General features: G+C 38.9%; 1 protein-coding gene across 1 annotated transcript in view; it reads right to left on the bottom strand.

The window, feature by feature from the left end:
• LOC117974457 (poly(ADP-ribose) glycohydrolase-like) overlaps nucleotides 1-19,068 on the bottom strand; it is a 93,336-nt gene that overhangs the window by 39,403 nt on the left and 34,865 nt on the right. Inside the window, 2 exon segments of the mRNA XM_055092749.2 lie at nucleotides 574-683; nucleotides 685-765. Of these exon segments, the coding sequence (XP_054948724.2) occupies nucleotides 574-683; nucleotides 685-765 (191 nt within the window).

The raw sequence follows: 19,068 nt of genomic DNA on the forward strand, positions 1-19,068 counted from the left end.
ACCTTCTCATAATCATTAAGCATCATTCCCCCGCCCCCACTTTTTTTGTAAACTTCCCAACACCTTTCTTTTTTCATTTAGATTTTTCAAGTCCTGGGTATGTATATTTGAAGGCATATTTTAAGTCAGCAGTGTGCACACAAACCAGGCCACAATAACTCCTCTACATGTAGGGAGGACATTTGGGCATTTAATTGAAAGATAATTACAGATTATTAAAGAAATCAAACACAAAAAGCCAGTCAGGAAACCTTACTTTGTTCTAAACAAAACTGTTGGTATTTTCAAAGACAGACATCAGTCAAAGGTCAGACACTTATTAGCTGGTGTTTTTCTTTGCATACTTATAAGGAGAAACAGAGTTGAATAAAATCTTTCCCTGAATGGAATACTGATAACATTACTGGAATTTTATTCTAGGTATATCCATCCCCACCCCCACCATGACCCACTATGCCATTTCAAGTTAAGTAATAATCCCATTAGTATACAGTAAATCAAACCCAAAGCACTACAACCTCCATTTTAAAATACGAGCAAGTGATAATCCGGAACCCAGCCAGAAAGTCATACCTGGCTCTTCTGTGAGGCACTCTGCCATATGGCCCCAGCAGCATTTTCAATCCAGGGAAGAGGCAGATGTAAAAACCTCCTGGGCTGACCACTGCTGAGACCCACAATTTATCTCTGACCATCTAGTTTCCATGCAAACTCAGAAGCATCAATGCTAATCACATTGGGAGCCTTTATATGAATGTTTAGGACCTGAAAGGCAAGCAGGGAAAAAGGTCAGGGGTATTTACCATAACTAAGCAGGGCTTAAAGAACACAGCAATAAATAAAAAAGGGAAGACATATTCAATTTATTGACGTCAGCCTCCCACCACATACTCTTACCATTTTTCTTATTCAACTAGCTAGTCATACCTCTCTTTTGAGATTAAATACACTCTCACACACACAACTCCCCACTGCTAGAAACTATAATCATAAGTAGAAACTATGCATAAAAGGAAATAACACAATAAAATGCTACAAAATCAGCTTAACAAATGGCTCATCAGATTACGTACTGGATCTTTCAGAAGCCACATAAAAGTGGGGGGACTTTCAGTTGGTTGGCATTTCCGGAGCACTCAGAGCATTTTGCTCATGACAGGCTTTGAGATATAATAAAAGAACACTGAGTTTGAGTAGAAGACAGTGATCAAGTTCCAGTTGTGCTAACAATTCATTTACTCTCCCTGAACCTTATCAGTAGAGAGGCTTCCCTACCTAGAAAATTCCATAGACAGAATCAAAGCAAGCCATCAAAAGACAGTATCAATGGTGATGTACAGTTGTTGTTCCTATTATTTGCTAGCTTAGGCTCATTAAAACACACACCATCTCACAGTGAAAGGCAAGTGCAGACATCCTGGCTGCTTAGGATTCTCTACAACATTGTGGAGACTAACACTAGGTTACCTGCCTTAATTCATTTTTCATGTTCTGGTATCCAAAAGAACATCCATCACCTAGGAAGACAAGAATATGCCTGATTTCAAATCTTCAACGGAACTACTTAAACTCTTATTTGGTGAGAATGCTATTTGCTGCAAGCTTAAATCCGTCATGGTCACTCTGGACTTACAAATGGCTTTAATTCATTTAATAGATCAATAATTATTTCTAAAAATAGTTCTAATTTTTGACTAGTCATGAGGTAAGAATTATTAATTCAGTTCATTCAAAGGGAGACTGTGTAGCAGAATGGTTAAGGGACACAGCTTCTCAAAGGAGGCTACATCCTGCGTTTGAATCTCAAGTCTACTAGTTACTGTGTTAACTTGGTGAAGTAACCTCCCCTCTCTAAACTTCCACCTCATTTTAAAAATGAGTGTAACAACAATTCCTAATCAATATTCTAATTCATATGGTTAATGTGACGAGTAAATGAATTTCAGATAATGCTGAGTAAGCTAAGGTACTTGCGCTAAAATAAGGCATTACATAATGCCCAGGCAAAAAAAATCAACATTCATTTACATAAAGCAGTTGCATTGTTCTAATTAATATTCCCTTCATTTAAAAAAATGGCCCAGCCTTGATTCCCATCAAGCCCAACATGCTGACTTTCAGCGCTAACCAGCTCAGTCTTCAGGATAAATGACCATGTACAATGAAAAAGATAAACCTGCCATCGCCAAGAAGCCCCAGACTTCCCCACTCAGAAGTTTGGCTGAAAAACAAAGGTCTTTTAAAATTAAAATATATATTAAAATTGGCCGGGTGCGGTGGCTGATGCCAATAATCCCAGCACTTTGGGAGGCCAAGGCTGGTGGATCATGAGTTCAGGAGACTGAGGCCATCCTGGCTAACACAGTGAAATCCTGTCTCTAATAAAAACACAAAAAATTAGCCGGGTGTGGTGGTGGGTGCCTGTAGTCCCAGCTACTAGGGAGGCTGAGGCAGGAGAATGGTGTGAACCCGGGAGGCGGAGCTTGCAGTGAGCTGAGATCGGGCCACTGCACTCCAGCCTGGGTGAAAGAGCAAGACTCCGTCTCAAAAAAAAAAAAAAAAAAAAAAAAAAAAATCTTTCCATATTATACAATGACAAATGCTACACAGTATTCCAAAGTAGAGAAGTACGATAATTCTTGTAATCATTCCCCTTTGAGAACCATTTTTCCCAACATTTTTAAAAATTTCAAAAATATGGTGAAGTTAAAATAACTATACACTGAATACCCAAATACTATTTGGTTTCTATGATTAACATTTTATATTTGCTTTTGTCATGTTGTCATCAGTCCATTCTTCTGACCACATATCAATGCATTTTTTAATGCGTTTTGAGGTAAGTTGCAAGCATTCCACCCCATCACTTCAGTTTGCATATCAGCAACTAGAGTTCACGCCAGGCACAGTGGCTCACCCCTGTGATCCCAGCACTTTAGGAGGCCAAGCCAAGTGGATCACTTGAGGTCAGGAGTTCAAGACCAGCCTGGGCAAGATGGTGAAACCCTATCTCTACTAAAAATACAAAAATTATTTTATTGTATAAATACACCCACAATTTGTTTATTCATTCTCTTGTTGATAGATACCTGGGCTGTCCCCAGGTTTTGGCTATTATAAGTAAAACTGCTATAAACATTCTTCTACAAATCTTTTTGTGTGCATATATTTTCATATCTCATAGGTAGGTATAGAAAGAAATGAAATTAATGGGTAATAGGGTAAGTATATGTTCAGTTTTCTAAAAAACAGCCAGACCTTTTTCCAACATTGTAGTACATTTTAAACTCCCAACAACAAAGTATGAGAGTTGCAACTGCTCCATATCGCTACCTACATTTGATCTTTTAGTCTTTCTAGTGCCTGCAGGCTAATATCTTTTCTAGTTATAACTGGCATTTCTCCAGTGACAAATAATATCAAGCATTTTTTAATGTGCTTATTGGCAATTTGTATACCTTCCTTTGTGAAATCCTTTCAAACTCTTGCTCATTTTCTAGTGAGGTTGGCTGTCTTTTTATTTTTCAATTGTAGTTCTTTATATATTCTGGATACATGTCCCTTGTCAGATAAACATTTTGCAAATATTTCTCCGTCTTTTAAAATTTATTTATTTCTATTTATTTATGTGAGACAGGGTCTCACTGTGTCGCCAAAGCTGGAGTGTCATGATGCAATCACATCTCACTGCAGTCTTGACCTCCCAGGCATCAATCCTGTCACCCTCAGCCTCCCAAGTAGCTGGGACTATAGGTGTGTGCCAACATGCCTGGCTAATTTTTGACTTTTTTTTTTTCCTTTTTTTTTTGAGATGGAGTCTCCCTGTGTTGCCCAGGCTGGGGTGCAGTGGCGCGATCTTGGCTTACTGCAAGCTCCGCCTCCCAGGTTCACGCCATTCTCCTGCCTCAGGCTCCCGAGTAGCTGTGACTACAGGCACCCGCCACCACGCCCAGCTAATGTTTTTTTTGTATTTTTAGTAAAGACGGGGTTTCACAGTGTTAGCCAGGATGGTCTTGATCTCCTGACCTCGTGATCCACCCGCCTTGGCCTCCCAAAGTGCTGGGATTACAGGTGTGAGCCACCGCGCCCGGCCTAATTTTTGGATTTTTAATAGAGACCATTGCCATGTTGTCCAGACTGGTATTGAACTCCTGGGCTCAAGCAATGCATCTACCTCAGCCTCCCAAGCTGCTGAGATTACAGGTGTGAGCCACCACACCTGGCCTCCAAGAGATCCTTCCACCTCAGCCTCCCAAGGAGCTGGGACCACAGGCATGTGCCACCATGCCCAGCTAATTAATTTTTTTTTTTTTTTGTAGAGACAAGGTCTCCCTATGTTGCCCAGGCTGGCCTTGAACTCCTGTACTCCAGCGATCCCTCTGCCTTGGCCTCCCAAAGTGCTGGGATAACAGGCATGAGCCAATGCGCCTGGCATCCCTGTCTTTAGCTTGCCTATTTTCCTAATGTCTTTTCGTCACAAGTATTTATAAGTTTTTTTCTTTTATAGCTAAGGTTTCCCATTAGCTATGAAAGCTGTAGGTCCTAGGAAATCTTTGTCGACTCCTAAGCTACAAAGATGTTTTCCTCCAGAAGCTTTATAGTTTTTGCTTTTTCAGTTAGAATTTAGAATTATTTTCTATGTATAGTATGTGGGAAGGGGCAATTTTTTTTTTTAAGCCCACATGGAAATCCAGTTTCGCCAACACCATTTGTTGAAAAGACACTTCTTTTCCCTTGTTGTATTGCTTTGGCACTTTTGTTGAAAACCAAATGACTGTATAAACATGGGTCTGTTTCTGGGTTTACTACTTGGTTCCACTGATCAATTTGATTGTTATGTCAGTATCATATTGTATTCATTTCCTTGAGCTGCTGTGACAAAGAACCACAAACCAGGCAGCTTAAAACAACAAAAATGTATTATCTCACAGTTCTGGAGTCTAGAAATCTGAAACCAGTTGTTGGTAGTATCACGCTCCCTATGAAGGCTCTAAGGCCCTTCCTGGCCTCTTCCTAGCTTCTGGTGGCTTCTAGCAATCCTTGGGGTTCCTTGGCATGCAGATACATCAGTCCAATCTCTAACTCCATCATCATATAAGCGTTTTCCCTCAGTGTCTTTGTCTCTGTGTCCTTTCCTTCTCTCATAAGGATACCAGTCATTGATTTAGGGTACACCATAATCCAGTGTGGCCTCATCTTAACTAGTTACATCTGCAAAGACTGTATTTCCAGATAAAGCCACATCCTGAGAGTCCAGGTGAACATTAATTTGGGGGGGACATTATTCAACTCACCACACATTCTGTCTTGTTTACTGTAGTCTTATTGTAAGTATCCAAAGCAATTCACGTAAGTCTGCAAACTCTGCCCTTCTTATTTACAATTTCTTTGTAAATAAGGGTCCTTTGTGTTTCCATATAAATTTTAGTAATCAGCTTTGCATTTTCTACAAAATGCCTGCTTGGTATTATGATTGGAACTGCATATAGGGAGAACTGGTATCTCTTTTTTTTTTTTGAGATGGAGTTTCACTCTTGTTGCCCAGGCTGGATTGCAATGGCATGATCTCGGCTCACTGCAACCTCCGCCTCCTGGGTTCGAGCAATTCTCCTGCCTCAGCCTCCTGACTAGCTGGGATTATAGGTGCCCGCCACCATGCCTGGCTAATTTTTTTGTACTTTTAGTAGAGATGGGGTTTCACCATGTTAGCCAGGCTGGTCTTGAACTCCTGTCCTCAAGCGATCCACCCACCTCAGCCTCCCCAAGTGCTGGGATTACAAGTGTGAGCCACCGCACCCGGCCAAGAACTGATATCTTAACCACACTGAGTCATCCGGTCCATGAGCATGTAGATATTCTTTTATTCAGGTTTTCTTCAATTTCTCTCAGCAATGTTTTATGGTCTTCAAGATACCGGTCTTACACATTTTTTGTTAAATTTATTTCTAAGTATTTTATGGTTTTTTAACGCTATTTTTAATGAAATTTTTAAAATTTCATTTATGGCAAGTATATAAAAATATAATGATTTTTGTATACTGACCTTATGTCTTGCTAAATAAATTAGTTCTAATAGTTATTTTTTAGGTTTCTTGGGTTTTTCTGCATAAACAAACACCGTCAACTAAAAATAGAAACAGTTTTACTTCTTCCTTTCTGATTTTCAAACATTTTATTTCTTTTTCTTGCCTTACTGCATTGGCTAGGATTTCTAGTACAATGTTAATAAGAATGAAGAGCATGGGTGTTCTTGCTTTTCCCCCAATCTTTGGGAAGAGTATTTCATATTTCACCATGAAGCATGATTTTAGTAGTAGGTTTTTCACAGATACTCTTTATCAGATTGAGGACATAGTTGTTAATAGTTTTGTTGTTGTTGTTTTGTTTTGTTTTTTCTGGAGACAGTCTTGCTTTGTCACCTAGGCTGGAGTGCAGTGGTGTGATCTTGGCTCACTGCAACCTCTGCTTCCTGGATTCAAGCAATTCTCCTGCCTCAGCCTCCCGAGTAGCTGGGACTACAGGTGCATGCTACCAGGCCCAGCTAATTTTTGTAATTTTAGTAGAGATGGAGTTTTACTATGTTGGCCAGGCTGGCCTCGAACTCCTAACCTCAGGTGATCCACCCGCCTTGGCCTCCCAGAGTGTTAGGATTACAGGCATGAGCCATCACTCCCAGTCTGCTAACAGTTTTTCACTCTGAATGGTTACTAAATTTTGTCAGGTGCTTATTCTGCATTTATCACAATAATCACACAGCTTTTAAAATATAAATCCAATCCTGCATTTCTGAGATGAACTCTGCTTAGTAATCATGCATTATCCTTTTTACATATTTCTAGATTTCATTTGCTAATATTTTATAAAATCTTTGTCACATACTAGTATCGGAGGTGGATATATATGGCTTTATAAATGAGTTGGAAAGTGCTCCCTCCTCCTCTCTTATTTGAGTTTCTGTGAACTTAGTATTATATCTTCCTTAAATGTTTTGGAGAACTGATCAGTGAAAACATCTTGATCCACATAGTAACCAATGTTTAATTAGGCATATTTTACTAGGTATTAATCCTTTGTCTCATATATGTTAAAATAGTCTCCCCTGTCTGTCATGAAACCACTAGTTTTATTATTTTTATTTTTTAATATCTAGAATATAGCATACTTGAGCCCCTTTTTCAGTTTTATCTTTATCCTTTCTGTTGCTTGTTTGCTACTGTCCAGTGATACTTAACTATGTGCACCTCCCTAATGTACCATACTGACTTCATTAAATACTATGATCAAATCACAACCTTTTGAACCTATTTTCTTACTTATAAAATGAAAATATCTTGCAGAGATGTGGTCAGAATTATAAGCTTTTCAACAAATAACAGCTAGTATTATGATGATGATGATGCATTATTTTACCCTCTGCCTTGTTTAACATTTTACTACCATTAAACCACGAATTATGCTTCAGGACTCAGTTCCCATCTCCCTGGGAAGCCTTCACTGATTGCCTGACTGCCCCTTACTCTATGACTCTAGAGCCAAATGTACATACTTGTATTAGAACACTTACTGCGGTTATTACAATTATTTATCTGCATTTCCTGTCCTCTGATCTGTGAAACACACAAATTTAAACATCTTGTGGCCCCCCAGTACTAAGCATAGTATTTAGTGCTCATTATTTGCTGAATAAAGAGTTGATAAAACCAAAAACATTGCATTTTATCTTCAAAGTATCCTTGCAAGATAGAAAAGATAAGGGCATCTAGAGAGACTAAAGCTCCAAGAAATAAGCAACTTGTCCACATTCAAAAACTTAGTGGTGGTTGGGGGCAGTGACTCACACCTATAATCCCAGTATTTTGGGAGGCCAAAGCAGGTGGATCACTTGAGGTCAAGAGTTCAAGACCAGCCTGGCCATCTCTACTAAAAATACAAAAATTAGCTGAGCATTGTGGCCCACACCTGTAGTCCCAGCTATTTGGGTGGCTAAGGCATGAGAATCGCTTGAGCTCGGGAGGTGGAGGTTGCAGTGAGCTGAGATCATGCCACTGCACCTCCGGCCTGGGTGACAGAGCAAGACTCTGTCTCAAAAAACAAAACAAAACAAAACAAAAAACAAAAAGACATTGGGACTAGATGCCAGAGCTTTTCTTCCCAGGTTCACAAGGAAGGATATAAAAGAAATACTGGCCAAGAAACTGGAAGACTAGTTATAGGCCTAGATCTGCATTTACTCTCGTATTAACCACAGAAAAATCCCTAAATTCTTTATTTCCTCATCCATAGTAAGGATAATTCTACTATAACTTTAACTTACAGAGTTAAGAAAGCTTTCAGATATAATAGTGTTTTATGAATTCTAAAGCTCCATATAAAAAGTATTAATGTCTAATGGGCCAGTAATTCACAAACTTTCTGGAGCCTCCTTCTTCTTTTATCACCCCCATATCAATTAACTGCCAAGTCCTATAATGATTGATCCAGCAGGATCTCACATATTTATTACCTCATCTTAATCACTAATAAACTACCCTCAGCCCTCATCCAGTCTCATCAAGATTACTACAATAATCTAACTGCTGCCCTGCTGATAGCCCACCTTCAGTTTCTGCCCAAGTAGACTATGATGTGCTTCTGCTCCACTTCAAAGCTTTCAATGGCTTTCTGCTGCCTTTTCAATACAGAACAAATCCCTTGAACTAACAGTCAAGCTCCCTTACCCTAGATTCTTATCTAGTCTCATTCAGCACATATATATAACATACACACACACACAAACTCTACCTTCTGTGCAGCCTACATACTAGAAACTCAGAAATTCATTTTTCTATAGCATCTGTTTGTGCTGCTACAGATACGATCCTGGAATATCTTTCCTTCTTAACTCCAAAACTTATCCAACCTTTTGATCTTGCTCAAACAATAGTTTGCTTCAAGTCTATCCAAATTTACTCTCCAGCTAAAAAGTAATTCTCCCTCTTGTAATTTATTTGAACTTTTTTTCACAAGACACTTAAGACTTTCTGCTTTCTGTTGTTATTTATGAACGTGCCTTCTAGCCCTTACTAGAAGCTCCTCTAAGACAAGATTTATGATTGATTCACCATTCCTACAACAGTGGTGTTCATATGTAAAACTGTCAATAAAAATATGTTAAATTAACTGACACTTTCTATCTGGATTAGCTGATTTTACAAAGCTCATCCTCCTCCTCTCCATTGCCTTTCAGAATCTCTATTACTTAGCAAAAATATTATAGTTTTCTTTTGTGTAAGTTGATTAAACTGTCTATAGGCTAAGCTTTCTATACTGGAACTACCTCTAAGTTTCCCAAGTCTAAAGCACAAGCTCACATTTCAAAAATTAAAAGTACAAAAACATTAAATGTTAGAGGAAAAACAATCATACTACTAAATTATGTAAGGGTAAAAAAATAAACTGGAGAAGGTGAAAGTTTCTAACATTTATCTGTGCACAACTCAGGCTGACACTTTGAAGAGAAGAATGTGACAGCTTACAAGAAAACAAACTCACTCATTCCCCTTAATTTCTGAAGGCTCATGAAAGTCTGACAGGCCAGCCACAGGGTGATCTCTCATGTGTATCGCCCATGACAATTATGGCTTCAATAAAAATGGTCTCTATTTTTAATAAACTCCAACTGGTTTTCAGGAAATAGCCAGGCTAACATGGTCATATTTAAGAAGGCATATTTCACCAATTAGCAGCTAACTTATTTAGTTCATGGACCTAAATAAGACTGTGCATGGAGAGGTACAAAATCAGTGTGGTAGCAGAGGGCAAGGTGGTGTGAAAGGCTGAGTCCAGGGGTCAGCTGTGGTGACACATACAAATGGCTGTGCTGAGCATCACCTTGCCCCTCTACTTTCTTTTGGTTTGATTTGGTTTTCCTCTTTAAACAGCTATTAAGAGTCTCCCTATGAATTTTCAAAGTGTTTATGACTCAAATCTGGGAAATACTGATAAAAATCACAGCTCATTATAAGCATTTGAAATGATTTGCCCTAACGATAGATAAATGAAATATACCGAGTTTTTAAAGTACTCTGTAATTCACACTGGAAATAACCTGCAGTTGTCCTTATATTAATTTGACAGTTGCTTAATATGAAATAATCGGGCTGCTATACAGACACTTTGTTTCCTCCCCATCAAGGATTGCCAGCAGAAGGGGGAAAAGAGGAAAAGAAGTGCTAAGCAATGAAACCTCCTTTCATTTTTAGTCTCCACTCCTATGGCCCAGCTCTTATCAGCTAGTGCAGGACGAAGGAGGAGGAATGAAGGGAGAAAGAGTCCTCCTGCCAATTCTCACCACAACCCTACTTCCAATCTCTCCTAAGCACTGCTGTGTTTCTAGTGACAGAACTCTGCATTCGTTTTTCACTTCAGAAAACAAGCCATCAGAGGTTTAAAATTCACAGACCTTCTGGATGTGGTGGAAATTTCCCCATCATGACTCCTAATTCCAAATAATTAACAACTAGTCTGGGAACACAATCAGTTTAGGAAGAAGATCTTCATCCAATTCTTGAAACAAAATATGCCTCTAATCAAAAACAGTCACACAATTTTCCTACACAAACTTCATTAAACATGAAGAATAGAATTGTGTAGGTTTATAAAACATGAAGGAAGTTCTTCTTTAAACAGTATTTATTGCACAATCATATCTATTTTCATGCTAATAATAAACAGCAGAATTCTTACTTTAGAAAAGACAAAACATAATAATACACCCTCATTATCCTATGCCTCCAAAGAATTTACTTCTCAGTACTATTATGGTAAATGATTATTCCTTAGGAAATAAACCCACACTGGCACAAGACGCTCTGACATGTCTTTCCTATTTCTCACTTCTATTACTGTACGACTACATGGCCATATCCATCAATCACTTCTGTAAACACCACCAAACCACATTGCTATTATGTCCAAGCCAATGGATACTTTCAATACCACATAGTCACATTATTATCCATCTTTATAGACAGGCAATCAAACTCAACATGACGAAATTTCAGAGAAACAGCTAATGGTAATATAAGTTTTCTAGCCCTAGAAGTAAAATGGATGTAATTTGTCCAAGAAATACAGGTGAGCAATAACTTCAATCTTTTATTATAGTTTATACTTTTAAATAATTAGCAGGTTTTTTCAACTCTAAGAAGTACCCTGAAAAATACTTATTTCTCAGTAATATATATTTTTAAGAGATGGGGGTCTCACTTTGTCACCCAGGCTGGAGTGCACTGGTGTGATCATAGCTCACTGCCACCTCGAACTCTTGGGCTCATGGGATCCTCCTGCCTCGGCCTCCCAAGTAGCTGGGACTACAGATGCATGCTACCACACCCAGCTAATTTTTTAAAAAATTTTTGTAGCGATGGGGTCTCACCATCTTGCCCGGGCTGGTCTTGAACTCCTGGGCTCAAGCAATCATCCCACCTCAGCCTCCCAAAGTGCTAGAATTACAAGCATGAACCACCACAACCAGACTTAAGTAATTTTTATGGTAGTTCAATGACAGCTTAGCACACTCACAGCGCTATTATAAAATGTGCCATGCAAATCAAGTAACGTGCATACATACATATTATAGTGCTTAATTCTTAATTTAATTAAATTATCCGGTATGAAATAATAATATTATAGTCTGAACTTCACTCTTATTAAGGATGAAACAAAACTAATTTTCCTAAAAGGCTTGAGGACACTCTCTGGAAGCGCACTCTTTGGAGAAAGAATAAAAATGCAAATACATTTGTAGTTGAAACAAATGCTATTACAATGAAAAGATCTTTATTAAAAATGGACAAGTTCTACTCAACAACTCAATTATTTGAAGTAATATCCAATCTAAAAAAATTCAAAATGCAGTCAAACAATGTTGAGAAATCTCAGAAGTCCCTGTGAGCAGGTTTCCCAGTAGAAGGATGTCAGATGCAGAAGGATCCTTAGGGATGACCTAGTACATTTCTATTCAGTCTAACTTTCTGCAATGATGAAAATGTTCTATATCTGTGCTGTCCAGGATGGCAGCCGGCAGCCACATGTGGCATTTGAAATGTGGCTACTGTGACTGAAGAACTGAATTTTAAATTTTATTTCATTGTAATTAATTTCTATTTAAATAGCCTATGTGGATAGTAGCTAGTGTTTGGACTCCACAGATGTAGTCTTTCTTGATACGCTACTCCAATGAAACAGTCACCAGGGCAACCGAAAGAAGATTCAGGGGTTTTCAGACATATGTAGATACAACTACAGATGATTAAATCTGTAGCTTTTTGTTTAGAGGTTTTAAAACACACCTAATTTTATTCAACTGCATCAGGCTACTTTTGGTAACTCCAATTCATTTTAAAAGAAGGATGAAAATGGTCAAATATTCCTCTTGAAGTAATTTTGGTTTTATAGCCCATATAAAAATGAAGGCATATGAGGACCGATGTGGCACATAGCTATATCACATAAAACATTAAGAAGTCAGGTTCAATCTATCATCTAAGGCATTCATTCTCCTTTTGCATGCAGGGAATTAAAGAGGTAAATGGGCCCCTGAAGCGTGAACTTACGGAGCTCAGAAATCCACGAAATAGAACAGCCTCTCCCTTCTACTGAATTCTAGTCATATATTGCTACTTAGTCCAAACACATATTGAACACCCACTTTGTCCAGGACATTAGATTGAGCACTGTGAAAAATAAACACCAAGACAAACAATACAAGGTGTCTGTCCTCTAGAAACTTACTACTTTTTAGGGTAAAAATGCTACACAACAACTATAAAGCCTGGGCACAGTGGTTCATGCCTGTAATCTCAGCACTCTGGGAGGCCAAAGCAGGAGGATTGCTTAAGGGCAAGAGTTTAAGACCAGCTTGGGCAACATAGTGAGACTCGGTCTCTACAAAAAAAAAATTTTTTTTTTTTTGAGACGGAGTCTCACTCTGTCGCCAGACTGGAGTGCAATGGCGCGATCTCGGCTCACTGCAACCTCTGCCTCCCGGGTTCAAGTGATTCTCCTGCCTCAGCCTCCAGAGAAGCTGCAACTTACGTGCCACCACGCCCAGCTAATTTTTTATTTTTAGTAGAGACAGGGTTTCACCATGTTCGTCAGGATGGTCTCGATCTCTTGACCTCGTGATCTGCTTGCCTCAGCCTCCTGAAGTGCTGGGATTACAGGCGTGAGAGCCACCATGCCCGGCCAAAAAAAATTTTACTTAGGTAGGTGTGGTAGTATGGACCTATAGTCCCAGCTACCCTGGAAGCTGAGGTAGGAGGATCTTGCTTAAGCCTAGGAATTTGAGGTTGCGATAAGCCATGATTATGGCACTGCACTCCAGCCTGGAGGACAGAGCAAAGCCCTGTCTCTGGAAAAAAAATAAACAAAAAAGACTATAGTAAAGGTTATGCATACTGGCCTTACCTTTTCTCTCTACCAATCACCAGTCGCAAATGGTCAACTACCACCTTACACAAAATAATTCCTAAATCTCTCGGTAAGTGATTGTGGTTCAAGGCCCACATTTTTGTGTGCGGGACTACTCTCCCTGAATATCCTGAACTCAGTTCAAGAAACATTAACTGTGCATTAGCCATGGGCTAGAAAATAGTAAGATGCCCTGGAAAAATTGGGCCTCACGAATATTCAGACATTTCGTGGCTATATGATGCCTAATGTAACAAGCACATGGAGTTGTGCACAGGTACTACTGTGAGCACACAGAGGAGTTTTTAGTAGCGGCTGAGAGGACAAAAAAGGATACTCAGAGGAGATAAAAACTGAGCTGAGTCTTGAAGGCTGGATTAAGAAGCAGGCAAACACCATGACAGAGAACCACAAGTAATTTAGAGTCATTAGACCATCAGGTTTGGAGCAGGAAAAGTGGCATGAAATGATGCCAGAGAGGTGGGCAGAGGCAAGGTCATGGAATGCCATAAATATCACCAATAGAGTTGAAAAGAGATGAAATGCCATGGAAGGTTTTAAGATCTATGCTTCAGATAGCTCACTGTGTGTAAGCAGCATGAAGGATGGATTTGAAGGGATCAACTGCACACAGGGGTCGACTAGGTGACTCTTACAATATACTAGCTGAGTCATGACGATGGTATGGAGGAGACAAGTGTAACAGAAATAAAGCCGAAACTCAAGAAGTATTTAGGAAGTAAAATTATGACATCATACTGTAAGATGAGGAAATGGTAGATGAGCAGAAAAAGGTGGCTGAGGCAGAATAGGGCAGCTAAGATGATTAACAAGTTCTGGCTTGAGTGAATGAATAGATAAATGGTGGAATCATTCACTGACAGAATGTGGAAGAGTGGTGACAAGGCTAGTTTTAGGTACTTGTGGAATATCCAGGTGAATAAATCCAATAGTCAATTAGAAGATGGCAGAGAGAAAGAGCAAAAGAAAAAAGATTTGCATATAACCTGCATTAAGTGGTATTGAAAGTTCTCACTATGTTAAGTGCTAGGAACATAACAAAGAACAAATCACAGCCTCATACAAGGAAGCTTATAGAAGATGACTGTAAAACATCAATTACAGAACTTTGAGTGGTAATGATGTGTCAAGGTAGGTTCATCAATTGTAGCAAATGAACCACTCCGGTGGGGGATGTTGATAATGGGGGAGGGTGTGCATGCCTGGGAGTGGGGGATATATGAGAAATCAGTGTATTTTGCTATGAATCTAAAACTGCTCTAAAAAAAGAAAGTCTAGGTCAGGCACGATAGCTCATGCCTATAATCCCAGCACTTTGGGAGGCCCAACGTGGGCGGATCACCTGAGGTCAGGGATTTGAGACCAGCCTGGCCAACATGGTGAAACCCCATCTCTACTAAAAATATAAAAATTAGCCAGGCAAGGTGGTGCGTGCCTGTAATCCCAGCTACTCCGGAGGCTGAGGCAGGAGAATCGCTTGAACCCAGGAGGCGGAGGTTGCAGTGAGCCAAGATCATGCCACTGTACTCCAACCTGGGCAACAGACCAAGAGAACATCTCAAAAATAAATAAATAAATAAATAAAGTCAATTGCAGAAGTGATAGTCATGCTGAACACTAAAAGTCAAGCAAGCACTAACCAGGCAGCAGGGAAAGAGGGACAAGGCCAGAAAAGAAACAGGGACATATGTATGCTAAAGTATAATTGTTTTGGACATGCTGCCCTTGAGGAATGGAATAAGACAAGCTTTTCCTTTAAGATAACAAGAAAGAGAAGCATGAGGTATGTTGAAACCCTTAAAATAAAGAAACTTTAAGAATTTACCTTTTAGATGTCCTCAAATCTCTCCGAGAGGTATTAAGTAGGAGCAGACTGATAGTGGAATGTCAGTAAATGTTACAAAACAATGAAAAGGTTTGGAATCCTAGAGTAATAAGGAAATATATAAAAGATGGCAACAGGAAACAAAGGCCTAGTTAACATTGAATAACATGAACTCTTAGCAAGGCCTATCAGTAAGATTTGTTATTCCCTCTCTCCCTCCTTCCCTCTCTCCTCTCGCCCTTTATTTCTTCCTCCTTCCCTTCCTTCCCCATTACAACTGTGCTCTGCAAAGTGTGCTCCATGGAATACTTGCTACAAAGGAAGTCAAAAGCTGTTACATGGAAGCTGTTTATAAATAAGTTTGAAAAAAAGAGGTTTAATTAAATAAAGCTAAGCATGTTTCTTTACTGTAAGACTCCTCAGAGCTATTCCCAGAAGGAGGATATAATACGCAGTACATTCCCCCACCTTAACTATTAACCCTTTACTTACGAAGTGTTAATATTTGCGTAATACAACCTGGGACACAGTGGACCAGAAGAAAAGGGATGAAAGCAGTGGAGACTCAAAAAACAGAAAGCACAGTAGGAATAAGGGAGTAGAAAACTAGGAGGCTGTGGTGGGAGAAGAATTCTGAGCTCACGGCTTTAGAGAAGGAGCTGGCCCAGGGGATAATCAGGTCCAAGTTCTGGTCATTTGTGGTCACATGGGTTAATAAAGTAGAAGGTCTCACACAAAGACTTAGGTTTGACTAGTAAATGGTTCATCAACATGAATATCAACTGAACCGAAGTTGCCCAAGGCGATGCCAAGTAACAGGAGAGAGGAAAAGAGGTGTCAAAGATGGGCAGATAACAAGAACGGGAAGAGGGAATATAACCAGATGGCAAAGGATTCAAAGGAACGAAGACTGTTGGAAGCTGGTAGGTGCTTTCCCTGAGGCTGTGATGCTGCTTTTTTTTTTTTTTTTTTTTTTTCCAGTAGAAACAGGGTTTCACCATGTTGGTCAGGCTGGTCTCAAACTCCTGACCTCAAGTGATCTGTCCGCCTCAGCCTCCCAAAGTATTGGGATTACAGGCGTGAGCCACATGCCCAGCCATGTGGTTCTAAATGATGCCAGATCTAAGGCTATGGGCCATTAAGGCCGCCTTTTGCTAGAGGGTTTTCTTCTTCTTTCTACCTTGAATTCAAATCTTTGAACTTATTGGGCCTCCCTAGTTTTACTCAATTAGTTTTTATGATGAATCTTCCCCTTTCCCTAGCCATTTTCAATTGACCTAATGTTTGGGTAGTATGTTTAATCTGATTCAGCTTCTTTCCTAGGTGCTATGTCAAAGACCGACTCTGACAGCATGTGCCACAGTCCATAGATAAAAATGAGATGTCACTTAGTTACTTAAACTCCCTAAACCTTGGTTTTCCATTCTTCATTTGTAAAACAGAAATATTAATAGCATCTAACTCATGAGGTGGTTGTTAGAATTAAATCAGATAAAGCATACTGCTGACACTATAGTTGGTACATAGAAAACTCTCAGTAATAAGCACTACCACCTCCATCGCCAAAGATAACCAAATAAGATGATCCAGCAAACACAAAGGAGATATGTACAGGGAGGATCTTGTAGAAGAGGTGAGTCTGGGATGAGACAGGCCTATGCCTGCAACAGATAGAAGTGTCCAAGAGAAGTGAGGCTGGAATAGTCTGCAACTTAAGCAGCAGGCATGGAAGAAGGAAAGGATTACAAAGGGAGACAGGAGCCAACTATCAGGAAAGAGGCTATGCATATGGTTACTTAAGGCAGAGAGCAGTTCCAACATTGCACTCCCAGTGGAAGATGCCCTTTGTTTATTTTAGAGCTAGGCTTCTCAGGACTGAGGCAGATTAGACCAAGAGCAAGACCTCAATACATATCACTTTGGAGTTCATTTGAAAATATTCCATATTTCATTATGCTGGAAATGGCCCTTGCTGCAGAAAATGTCTTTTTGTAACACTTTTCATGTAATCAAAGAGCATTTGTGGTGACAAGGCACTATGTCACTCAGCTTACTAAAAACTTCGTTAACACACTATAAAGAAAAATTATTTAGCCAGCTTAGAATCTGACAGACTCTTGTAGTAAATCATTACCTGTCATTATCATCACAATAAATCGAGGATGAGTATTTTTCTCTACTAGTACTAATAGTAAAATAAGGAGAAAGACCATTGGCTCAGTCTTTGGTAAACCACAGCACTAACAGCACCCCTTCATATAAAAGGACCAATGGACCTATTTAGTCTTTGATGAGCAAGTTTACCGCTTGTTTAGATAGGCTACACACTGAAACAATATATAAATTTGAAAAACAGATCTAACGTTCTGTTTTTATTTACTCATTATTTTTACCTTCAGATAAAAATACTACAATAGTCCTTCCAGGGTTAAATATGAAATGTTACATGTAGATAAGTGTTCAAAGCATACTCAAAAGGACTACAGAATTTATTTTTATGAGTAGGAACATAAGAAGAATAAATGCAAATTAACAGGAATTATAACTCGAGGCATCATGTTTAACTGTGTTAATAAAATACAAACAAAACAAAACAAAACCCAAAACACTTCAGAGCTAGCTGATAGAGATATAAATCATGGGCAAGATTAAAACACAGAATTATTTTCACTCCTCTAACAATAGATTTTTGGATAATGAAATCAACACCACGGCAACATTTAAAAAGAATAACTTCTACTGCTATTTGACCCAAATGAAGGGTTAGAGTTATAGGACAAACTAAGTACTAGCTTAATTTCATTATTAGAATATAAGAGAAAGTCTACTGAATGAATTTTCACTTTTGAGTATCTATAACTTCTAACCTCTTTGTCCACCACATAAATAAATACAATCCAGATAGTGTTTTGCAAACACAAAATAACAACTCTAACTTCATCAGTGATCTAGTGCATAGAGGGCTCAACTAAGACTGATATTCCATGGTAACTCATCAAGTTTATAAAAGCAAAGTGCCTAGTTCCAATTGGAGTAATCTGTCCTTTGGGATATGCACTATTTAGAAATCATAAATATGAGACCCTCAACATATGTCCCAATTCAAAAGCACTCATTAACCAAATCAGGGAGAGAAATTTCACATATTCCATACAAATCTAAAAGTCACAGTTGATCTGTTTCAATATTTTAGTGATTCTGATTAGCTCCCTTTTGGCTCCTGTGGTTCTCATGAATTAAATTGAGCTGTAAAGTAATGCAGACCTTATGATTCCAGAGACTGTGAGTCACCAAGGGAAGAGGTCCAAAAAGGTTAAATTTCCACTGAACTCCAAATCAGAGGTTCGAAAGCTAGAGAGATTAAGACATTAGCTGTAGTCTTATGAAACATTTAAGGCTGCTTTCATTTGATTAGGAGTTTGGTACAGGCTCTTTGTGACAAATATAACAAAGACACTTGATATTTTTTAAGCTTTGAAGAAAATCCCAGAAAACAGATTATCTACGAAGAATGTTAAATCAAGCTAAGTAATAATGTGTTTATATACATTCAGAAACTTACTTCAGTGTTATCAAAAAACCAAACCAAAACAAAACAAAAATTGACCACCAAAAGGCTATCATGGAAGGAGGCCACATTCCTTCAGTTACTGAATAACGAAATCTGTTGTGATTTAAAACGGTAGTTATAACAATTTACCGCCTTAGGTCAGCTTTTCCCAAACTATTCTAAAAAGCACTAACCCTCCATGAAATGTTTATAGACAGTC

Source organism: Pan paniscus, chromosome 8 (genome assembly GCF_029289425.2).
Source record: "Pan paniscus chromosome 8, NHGRI_mPanPan1-v2.0_pri, whole genome shotgun sequence".
In the NCBI taxonomy this organism is placed as follows: domain Eukaryota; kingdom Metazoa; phylum Chordata; class Mammalia; order Primates; family Hominidae; genus Pan; species Pan paniscus.